This window comes from Melospiza melodia, chromosome 4 (assembly GCF_035770615.1).
Source record: "Melospiza melodia melodia isolate bMelMel2 chromosome 4, bMelMel2.pri, whole genome shotgun sequence".
In the NCBI taxonomy this organism is placed as follows: domain Eukaryota; kingdom Metazoa; phylum Chordata; class Aves; order Passeriformes; family Passerellidae; genus Melospiza; species Melospiza melodia.
The window spans coordinates 12,616,298-12,627,444 of NC_086197.1; the positions used below are offsets into that span (position 1 = coordinate 12,616,298).

General features: G+C 45.6%; 1 protein-coding gene across 2 annotated transcripts in view; it reads right to left on the reverse strand.

The window, feature by feature from the left end:
* KIAA0930 (KIAA0930 ortholog) overlaps positions 1–4,593 on the reverse strand; it is a 51,713-nt gene extending 47,120 nt beyond the window's left edge. Inside the window, exon 1 of one of the 2 annotated variants that reach the window (XM_063153932.1) lies at positions 4,467–4,593. In XM_063153932.1, the coding sequence (XP_063010002.1) occupies positions 4,467–4,593 (127 nt within the window). The remainder of the gene's footprint in view (positions 1–4,466) is intronic. The other variant, XM_063153933.1, reaches the window with a different exon arrangement.
* Between the last annotated feature and the right edge of the window lie 6,554 nt (positions 4,594–11,147).

An 11,147-nucleotide genomic window follows, 5' to 3' on the forward strand; every position in this document is an offset into this window, starting at 1 on the left:
CTGTAGAAGTGACAGGATGGGATCCCAGGACACAAAACCCTTGGACAAGCAGAAATGCATTCCCATCCCCTGGACAAAGCCACTGGATGTGAGTTTGCTCCACCTGTGGTTTCTCCCACACAACCCCATCCAATGCTCATACACATCAAATGTCCTCTTGTATCGGATTGCAGAAATGTTTTCCAGACATTTTTCAATGTCAGGAAAAAGAAAAAAAAAAAAAGGCAAATCAGTTTTATAATAGTCTATCTTTCACACTGGAATTTCTTGGCTATTTGCTCATCTTTATCCAACGACAAATCTGAGGTTCAATACCTCAGGGTATTTACCTAAGGGTAAACTGGTTGAATCACTTTGAAATCAAAGTATCTACTTTGACTCTGATTTAAATAACCTGTTCTGGTCTTGCATTGTATTTGCACTTTCTAGAACTCTTCCTAAAAATAAATACAGATTCCTCTTGGTTCAATGTTGTGGGGGGGTATTTTTGGTTTTGACTGATAAGGAAGCTCCACTATAAGAACTTTTTTATTTTACTATTTGTAAGTTTCTTACATTAGTATCTTCTTTTTCTCCTCAGTATTTGACCATGCATTTTTTAGTGAACACTCCATATTCATTAGCTGCAAAGCACTTTATAAATAGGGCAAAAGGAATTGTGTAAATAATAAAGTAAAAATAATAAAAAATGTCTTTTTAAGGTGAAAAAATTGTTCTAAATAAAACACCCTCATTGGTGAATTGGGTTGTATACATGCTTCAAGTTTTTTTAGGACAGATGTGATTTTCATTGACAGATCAAAAGAAGAAAAAGCTTTGCAGCTTTTGTAGTTTCTCACCTTTGACTCCACAACTCCCAGAACCACAAATGCAGAATGTTTTGTGTCTGCTGGAAAGTGACTCCTGTCAAACCAGTTCTGTGCTGCAGCAAATCCTCTGCAGGCACTTCCACCTACTCTGTGGATACACTTTCTTCAAAGTTACAGACACAATTACATCCTTCTGGAATATTATAATTTAATTAAAAGTTACTACACTATGAAAGAATTAAGGGCTGAATATTTCAAATCCAAATTAATTCTCCTTCTAATTTTTCATTTTAACCTCTTTTTGTTTTCCAAAAAAATTTCTTCCCCTGTTCTCCATCCTTTTCCCCACACTGTTTCCACCACAGGGACCAGCATTTGCTGTGTGCCACCTCACCTTCCCTTCTCTCAGGAAGGATAAAGAATTCTTTCCAGGTCTTACTCATCAATGTGGCCCATGAATCACAGCACAGTTTTCTCTCACATGATGAGCCCTGAGGTTTGTGCACTGCTGCACAAACAAGCCCAGGCAACCTCTGGCTCTGAGGATGAGCATTCCTGTTTCTGCCGCCCCTGGGCCAAGCACACTCTGCTCTGCTCCAGTCCCAGAACATTCACAGGAAAGCAAGCAGAAGGAATTCTTCATGACAGGGAACACCACTGGGCCTCTCTGCTGGCACCTGGAACAGGTTCCTGTTGCACACCTCAGTTTTCAGCTGCTTGTTAAAGCCCCATGTGCTGCACTCACCTTCTTTTCACGCTCTCTAGGACTTCTCCATTTTTGACCCACCACATGTCCCCATTACAGACTAGCCACAGTTCAAGAGATTGTTCAGATCTACCCATTTATTTTTTCTTACTCATCCCAAATTCCAGCAGGAATAAAGCCACACTCCACCCAAACCCACTCTCCTACTCCAAAAGCAGGGCAAATTGTCGCTGAATGACAGGAAATTAAGTATCTGAAAATGTTACACATTAGTATCAGGAACCACCGAAAATAAAACACTCCCCAGCTCAGAGATTTGGCCAAAAGGAAACTTTAGACCCTTAAAAAGTTAAAAAAAAACAACTTTAGAGCCAGGAGTGTCTCCTGCAGCCTGGCTGAGGACACACACAGCACATCTGCCTTCCCTCAGGAGGAGAAATGTTTTGCCACAGAAGTGTTGCAACCAGCAGCATTTCAGAGGGGCCTCAGTGCACAACAAACACCAGAGCTGTCCAACTGGGTGACACCAGCAGCCAGCCAAGAGCTCCTGGAGAGACATCACCCTCCCCAGCCTGGTAAATAATGGCATGAGTCATTATTTTGAAGTGTTTACATAAACAGGACATTACAGAAAATCCCACCACATGAGGGGATTTACCTTTCTGAACAAAGCCTGTCCAAATGTTTATGTGACATTCTTGAAACAAAGCAATTCCTCCCGCCAAACCTCAGTGTCAGCAAAAATGGCAATTTCCTCCTCCTTGGGCTCACTTCTAGAAAATACAGAAAATGGGACCCAGTGAGTCCCATTTTATTGTTGGGGGAGTAGCAGCACTCAGGGAAAAGCCACTGTTGGAGTCTTTGCCAACTGATTTGAAGGGAACTGAAAACAACAGGTTTCACCTGCTGATACAGCTCAGAAGGACACGGCCACCACAAAAAAACCCCACCACAAATACAAAACCAGCTGTGGGTGTGCAGCTCCCAAAGCCCCACAGGTGATGTGCTACCCAGGCACAAAAAGCAGACAGAACCTCTGTGCTGAACCCAGACAGGACTGTGACTGCTTCCATGACTTCTGAAATTGAGGAAAATCTGCTGTGCTGCCAGAGCCCAGCACAGCCCAGGCTATTCCAGCTGTGCCTTGCAACAGCTTTGTACAAGGCAGACATACACAAGTTTAAGCTCAAAATCACACCTTGGCTTCATCTACAGTTTCTCCTAAAGATGTTTTTCCTAAAGGAGGTATTTAAACAGTTTACTGACCTGGCAGCAAATCACAGCTGAGGGGAAAGAGCTCTCATCAGCTGAGACCGATGATGTTGAGGATCAGGGAACACACTGCAAAATGCAAATCTCCACAGCCAGGAGCAGCCCCTCAGTGCCACGAGCTAAGCAGCTCTCCTGAGGTTCACCTTTCTATTCTTCACCTGGTAGAAAGGAGTTCCACTGTGCTGTTCCTTGTGTGACTGTCCCAAAGCCACTCAGCATGATGGGCTGCTGTGGATGTGTGCTCAAACACAAGCAGAGAAGAAGTATCTGCATGGTCCTACCAGCTGCCACAGATTTTCCCTTTCCTAATTTCAGCAGAAGAAAGTGATGGCGATATTTCTCTTTATCACACATTCAAACATGAGATGGCCAAACAGGACCTGACAGAAGCTTTCCAATGAATGCTATCTCACAGGCATTTAATTTTCATTTACAATTTCTTTGCCACAACATTTTACTTGCTTTATTAGGCCCTGTAACATTTCAACACTACATTACATCCCAGAGAGCCAATTCTATCAGAAAAAAAGGCATAAAGAACCAAGAATCATTTCTCTTTGTTCATATAAGAGTCCACTCTGTGGCAAAGCAAAAGGGAAGAACAGAGAGCCCATTCCTTCCAAAGGAGACTACAGCAAGCACTGACAGACAAACTGATGCACAAAGGCAGAGAACCAGAGATTCCCCATGTTCATCCAAACCTCAGAGCCTGTAAAACCTGAATAAGAACTTATTCGGAGCTTTTAACAAAGACTCAGAAATGGCTGAGACTTTTGGGGCCTTATAAACAAGCTGAGGAGGGAGGAGTCATTAATGAAGGCACCATGGGAGAAACAAGTGTTGTGCATCACTTTTCATCACTTGAAGCACTGCCCCTGCAAGAACTTCTGGATATTCACCCCCTTAGAACAGAGGTCCAGTTCTGGCTTTACAAAAGCTTTGAATAAGGTAGACAGAAATTTTGGATGTGGAGAACAATTTCCATGACCTCTACTGCTGCATATAAAAATAAGTAATTTATATTCATTAGCCTGGCCAGAAGAGTTTCCTGATGTGAACAATTTTGGTTAATGAGCTGCCATACCATTCTGTTGCCTAAAGTCGACCGAATTTCCACCTGAAACTTCTGTTTTGCAGCGCATAAGCTTCGCCAAAACCTAAAGACACGCTGGGTGAAATTGACATCAGTCGAGATGGAAACAAACAAGACAGAAAGCTCAAGAAATCCTCCACGGTTTAAGAAATTACCCGACCTGCAAGAGCCACAACATCCTGTGCTTACTAGAGCGCGGCGAGCAGTGAAGTCATTTAAACAGAGCAGGGAGGCGCCAGCCTCGCAGTCTCCAGAGAGCCGCACAACAGCGAGCGCTGCCCAGAGGCGCCCAAAATCGCTTGTTTCCATCCCAAAACACACGATACGCTTCAGAAATACAACACGGGGTGATGTGCGCGGTGCTGCCTGAGCGTTTTTCCCCACAAGGGCATTTCAGACAATGGAGCGGGGATGATCCCCAGGGCTGGGGCGGGCAGGAGGGGCCGTGCCCGTGGAACACAACAGGTGCTGCTGCTGTGGGTGTTGTTGTGAAGCGGGCGCGGTGCCGGCCCGGGGCTGAGGGTGCTGCTGCTGCCTCCGGGCTCTCCCAGCCCGGCTCGGTTCCCGCCCGCCCCGCCCGACTCACCGAGGCCGCCGAGGCCGTCGTGCCGGAGCCCGGCGCGGCTCCGCTCCTCCGCTATGGCCCGCAGCATGTGCCGCAGGGAGCGGTCGGGCTCGCCGTCCGCCTCGCCGTCCCTCCGGGCACAGGCCATGCTGCCGGCGCCGAGCTCATGTCAGGCCGCCGGCAGGCGGCACCGGGGCCCGGCACGGCAGCAGCAGGCGCCTCCCGGCCCCGCTGCCCGGCCGGTTCCCCCGGGATGGTCCCGCCGGCCCTCACGGGACACGGCGGCCGCTGCTGCCCCCGATCGCTGCCCGGCCGCGCTCGCCGCTTCCTCCTCCTCCCGCTGCTGCTGCGGCCGGGCGGCACCGGCAGGGCCGGCACCAGCCCCGGCACGCCCACGGGGCGGGCCCGCCGCCACCGTCATCCCCGGTAAGCCATCCTGCGTCCCCGACAGCGACCGGCATCCTGGGAAACCCGTCCTGTGTCCCTGACAATCCATCCTGCATCCTGGGAAAGCCATCCTCCATCCCCGACAGCGACCGGCATCCTGGGAAAGCCATCCTGCATCCTGGGAAACCCGTCCTGCCTCCCTGACAATTCATCCAGCATTCTAGGAAAGCCGTCCTGCATCCCTGACAACAACTGGCATTCTGGGATCAGCCAGCATCCTAGGAAACCCATCCTGCATCCCTGACAATCCATCCTGCGTCCCTGACAGTCCATCCTGCGAAACCCATCCTGCATCCCTGACAGCAACCAGCATCCTGGGAAATCCATCCTGAATCCTGGGAAGCCCATCCTGTATGCCTGACAATCCGTCCTGCATGCCTGACATCAGCTAATATCCAGGACTACTCACATAGTCCTGCGTTGTCATTACAGTGCAACAGTTCTATTGTCGTTACATTGCAAGGGTTCCCATATTGCTATAATTTCATACCTCCTTGATGTTTCTTGTAGGCAGCTCCTCCAGGCAATGACTCTTCCTTGTCCTCACAGCAGCCAAGTGACTCCAGTTCCCACCAATCCACTCTTTTATAACATTCTTCTTATTGGCTACATGTGTGGCCTGTTAACATCAGGCCTGCTCCTAATCCTCAATAATTAACCCAGCTGCAACTCTTCAGGGGTTAAGATTACTTTCTATACTTCCTTTATTTACTTATGTTCTATCCCCCTACATCTTCCTTCTTGCTTTCCTGTTCCTGTCCCTCTGTGGAGACAACACCCAACCAAAGGTGTCTGCTGAAGTCTCTGCCAAGATCTGTCACCTCTTCCCGAGCATTAGAACCTATTGTGAAAATCAGGAACTGATCTCAGGGAATAACCCAGCTTGTGCTGCAGAGATTGGATCCCACATTCTCCTGCAGCTGGGGGTGCTTGTCCACAGCAGATTCCAACAATGGCCAAAACTTCCTCAGAAATTTACCATTTTCTAAGCCACCACTGGAGAGCAATATCACCGCCTTCTCAGTTCTTCTGCTAACAATTTGTTCAACATTTTCTATTTACAATATTTCTTTAGCCTCTCCTTAGTTCCTAAAAATACTGTAAAGGCTAAGGCAGATTGTTCTTCTCTCTGAGTCCTATTTGAAATTTGGCAGGCCTTGCAAGTGGTGGTGGGGCGAAGCAAATGGATCAGAGGACTTCAAGCCTGAGTTGACAGCATTTGAGAGTTGGGCTTTTTGCCACAGCACAATAAGAAAGAAAAATAATTAAATACTGCATGTCCATTCTCTGCCATGACATACATTTAGCCCATTCACTTTCATGTCAGCTTTTGACACCAGTAAGTTAACAATCAGACACCTGATGAATGCATGTCTTGGTTTGAAAAACAGGTGTCTGCTAAGGAAGGCAGGAGCCTCCCTTGAAATAGAGAATGTAAACCCTCTCCTTCTGAATTATTATTATTTTGAAATTAAGGGGCTCCCAGGCAAAGATATGGGAGCAGGAATAGCAATTGCTTTTTAGGGAAAAAATAAAAATAAAATAAAAATGCAGTTATACAAAGCAACAGTGACAGAATATGACCTGACACCCTGTGGGTCAGGGTGGTTGCACAGTCCCATTAAATGGCGGCTCAGCCCTCCTGCAGTGATAGAGTTGGTTCTGGTGGAGCAGGGATCCTGTAGAAGGGTGGAGTTTTCCTCTGAAGATCTGGTGGTGCTGTAGATAGGCCTGGTCTTTTGGAAATCAAGTGGAAAAGAAAGCTGTTCCTCTGGGAATCCAGTGGGAAAGGCTGTTACTGGTGTTTCAAATCTCTGATTATATCCAGGTAGGAATGTTTTGGTTCCTCCCCCTGGGCAGAGCATCTCACAATGGGATGATGGAATTTTATCAGCCATGCAGTGGCACTCACTGGCCCATTAACAAAAGATAGATATCTCCTGGAGGGGGGATTGGTTGTGGAAGAGATAAAGAAAGCTGCCCCACCTGGTTTTAACAGGCAGACAGGTGGTCTAATTAACAGCAGATAACTGCCCCATGTCTAACAGATGGCAATAGAGCACACACCCCCAGCCACATCTTGCATTTCCAGCCTAAGACAATGCAACTTACAGTCATGAACTCATTTCCCATGACACCAACATGTAGTGGGATAGAATATAAGAAAATAAAGGTAGTGTAGAAAGTAATGTTGCCCCTAGGGAGTTGCAGCTGGGCCAATTATCAAAGATTAGGAACAGGCTTGAGTTTAAGAGGCCACAGCTGTAAGCAATGAGAGGAAGATGCTATAAAAGAGTGGGGTGGCCCTTTGAGAAAGGAACTGGAGTCAGTGGCTGCTGTGTGAAGAAGAAACAGTCTGTGCCCTGAGGACCTGCCCATGAGGAACACCAAGAAGGTATGGAACTCTTGTGGTAAGGAGACAACAGTATAGAACCCCTGCAATAAGATGACAACACCAACACAGATGAGTATTTTCTGTGGAAGGTCCTTCTGCTGAATCAGATAGAGGAGGGAAATTTGAAGCTGATGTAGCAATTTGCTAGTAAAATATCTAGTTCTTTTATAAAGCAATTGAAAATGGGGATATGCAGTCTCAGGATTTAAGCACCTCTTTCCTGGTTAAATCTGATAGTTCTTTTTCTTGGAGAGAGTGAAGTTTGCAGTCACATGTTAGCCCTGTAAATGCAGTTATTAGAGTTATTTATCCCATGGGGAAGAGCAGCAGAAGACTGTCCTGTACTGTTACCCTCCAAGCTGCTTCTGACATTGCCAGAAGGAAAGACTCTCTCTGCTGTTGGAGGAGTGACAGGATTGGCTTGGATGTCTTTTTCCTGCAGATTGCATCTGGATCCTAACAGCGGTGTCATGTTGGGGGCACACAGGAACACTTGTGTCACTCCAGGAGTTCAGCCCCTCTGCTGTGCTCTGAAAGCTATCTGTAAAGTTCCAGCCACCTTGGTTTAAAAAAACCACCAAGAAAACCTGCTGCTGCCCTGTCCAGGCCTTTTATAAAATGAAAAGGTATTCCTGCCCCTTCTCAGTTTCCCACCCTACCTTCTACTTTCTCTGGTTTCTATCAAAACACATCCATGGCAAAAAGTGCAGCTGTTTTCCTTCCTTTAGGATTCCATAGCCAAATATACCTCCTAGCAGATCACAGCACTTGATCAGAAAACACAGGAATAAAGTTTGTTTTCTTAAAGGGACTATTAATTAAGTACCCTTAAGATAAGTTAGAAACCTGTTAGAATGCTAATTGCTTTTGGTTTTTAAAGATCTCATGGTACACTGTAAAACAAGAAGCCACTCTGTCTACCCAAAATCTTTACAGAGAGGGGGCTTTGTATCTAATCTTTATATATTGGTCCTAAAGATCTTCTTCATCAACACTTAACACTATATCACTATAACAACTATATAATTGTATAGTGATAACTATAGTTATCACTGTAATGGGCACCAGGAGCACTGTCTGACCATACAGGCTCTCACCCAACTCAATTATACACAAAACTCACTGCCTTACAAAGGGGTAATGAGTGTTATAGCCCTAATCACTCTTACCTGGGCTCCCCTTCCCCAGCTGGGTTCTCTATTTAACAATGGATTCCTGTGCTTTCTTATGTAATAATGCACTTCATGTCCTGATGTAAAATATGTATATTGATCAACAAGATGGATAGGCTTTGGGGCAGAGTCTGGGCTGAATTATTTTTTGTACCTTAGAATGCATGTTCTGTACAGGAGAAAGGTAAATACAAAGGCTTTAGGCTTATTAAAAATATCTATATAATAATGTTGTGTGGTGTGCCTTTTGCACCAGTCAATAGCTGTCACCTTTGCTATGTGAAAGTCATGCAAGTTATTTGTATGAGGCTGTATTTTTTTTTCTATATTTATTTTAGTAGTAGCTGATAGTGGTAGCCTGCAGTGTGAACTAATAGGACCACATGGGGTGTGAATATCTAATGGTGAAAATGAGTTTGCAAGTTGGAAAATATGAGCTTACTGAATGCATTTGAGTTTAATGGCTGAGTCCTAGATTACACACCCCTGACAGTCCTGACCCTGGCAAACCTGTGTGGCCTCTTCCAGCCTGTCAGAGCACTTGAGCTCTGCATTTCTTGAGCACTTCAAGCTCTCTGTGTGCATAAACTATTGCAGGAGCAGACTTTGTAACTCTGAAGCTTTGGAAGTTCTATTCAACCAATTATAAACATGTAAAGTACCCCCATTTTTCTCATGTGCTCTTTACTGATAATAAGAAACCGAGATCAATAGCAGCTGTATGTAGCAAATTAATGTTACATCTAGCTTGAAGACATGGGGCATGAAATGCTTTTTTTTGAGGAAGAGATTAGGCAATTTAAAAATTGAAATCCTATTTTAGTCTCAAATTGGGGTATTGCCATCTTTGGTAGTCTGCTGCTCTGCTGAGGGCTTGCCTATGGGTCAGTGGCCATCCAGGCAGTTTATATGCAAAGAAGAATTCTCAATCTCTACTTAATTGCTTTTCTAACTGCATCAAAGCATTCTGACTTAGGACGTGGCAGTTTGGGGCCTCCCATTATAAACTGTGTTAAGTTGGCCAGCTTGAAAGATAACCCAGAGTTACTTCTAGAACTTCAGCACAGGCCTGACTTTGCTTCCAAGATTAAATATACAAGTTACTGAAAGTTTTATGTACAGAATGTTACATGATCTTTTTCAGCTAAAATAACTCTTTGAAGTTAATCTCTGAATGCACAGCAGAATACTTAAGGTCATGCAATTTTGAAGTTAAAAGTGTTCTATGTTTTTAGTTTTCTTTTGCTCTTCCCCCTTTCTTTGTCTTGTTACCTCTGCTCCCACTTTAATCTGTTAATTGCTGCAGGTTATACTGAATGGAGGCCAGAAGGCTCAGCCCAGCACTGCAGGAGTAGGAACACATCTGAACTTGTATGTAGAGCTTTGAGCCCAAACTGATCCCTCTTCTCTTCAGCCAAAACCACTGAGCCTTCTGCATCTGAGCCTTTTATCCCAGGTTGTTCCTGAAAGGATAATTATCTCAACAGGAGTGACATATGAACCACAGCCTTTGTGATAACAGACTTCTGAGATTAATAAGCCACTTACACAGAATCCATGTCTCATTGTTTTATTTGAGCTGTACTTGTACCCAGAAATCTTTCATCACTTGTGAACCAACCTCAAGCTCCTGACCAGCCCAGCAAGTCTGGAATCCATGTAGGAACTATTTTTTCACACTGCTAAGCTCTTGGATAAGAGGAAGTGGGGAAGTCCCTGGACAAATTCAATTTCCTTTCAGGAAAGGAGCCCCTACCAGGCTAGGTAGGGCTTTTCATTCAGGGCATGAGATTCTGCTGAAAAAACTGAATTGGCTGGAAGCCACCTCAGAGAGCAGAGGTAATCAGGACTCAGGTAATCAGCACAGGCCAGGTATCTGCTGACAGGTCTGTCCCAGAGAGTGACACAGCATTTCTTTCCACAGGACTCTTACTTGCTGCCAGTCTATTGCTAAATTCCTTGTGATGTTACCTTACCTGTGTCTCACCTTTACATGCCTGTGCTCTTGAGCCTCTGTGTGTTACAGGCTTTGAGTTCATGGGCAGCAGCTGATAAATAAGTGTTCGGCACCTCTTGGACACAGGATTTCAGAAGTGTGAATGTGTAACTCTGGCTAAGTGTTGTCTGTGTCCTTTGAGAGGACAAAACACAGGTGGGTGCTGGGGCCACAGGGGCTCAGTGAGGTGAGCCAGGGCTGCCCTTGTGTCACACTGAGCTGTGGCTGCCAGGAAAGCACAGGAAAGTGTTTGCCATCCACTTCAGGAGGTGCTCAAGGCTTGTGCAAGACCTGTTTGTAACCACACAGAACAGGTTTCAGCCTGCTTTAAAGAGAAAATTCCCCAAATGGTGCTTTAGATGAACTGTGTGTGTCAGAAGTAAGTTTCTGTACTGCTTACAGAGAAGCTTACTCTGTGCTGTAAGGCATTTGTGTCTCACCAGGAGGAAAAAGTAAGACATTTGAAGGCTTGAGGTGTTCAGTGCTCCTCCTGTCAGTGGCAGGCATTTCCCTGGCCAGTTGCACCCTCCCACACTGTCCTGGGGAATGTTGATCACACTGGTGCAGGCAGAGCAGGAGGAGATGGAGTCAAGCCAGCCAGCGTCTGGGTGTCCCCAAGCACAGCACTCCTTCATGTAGTGCTGTTCTTCCTTAGCCAAATATTTTATAGATTATAAAAAGTGCTCCCCAGA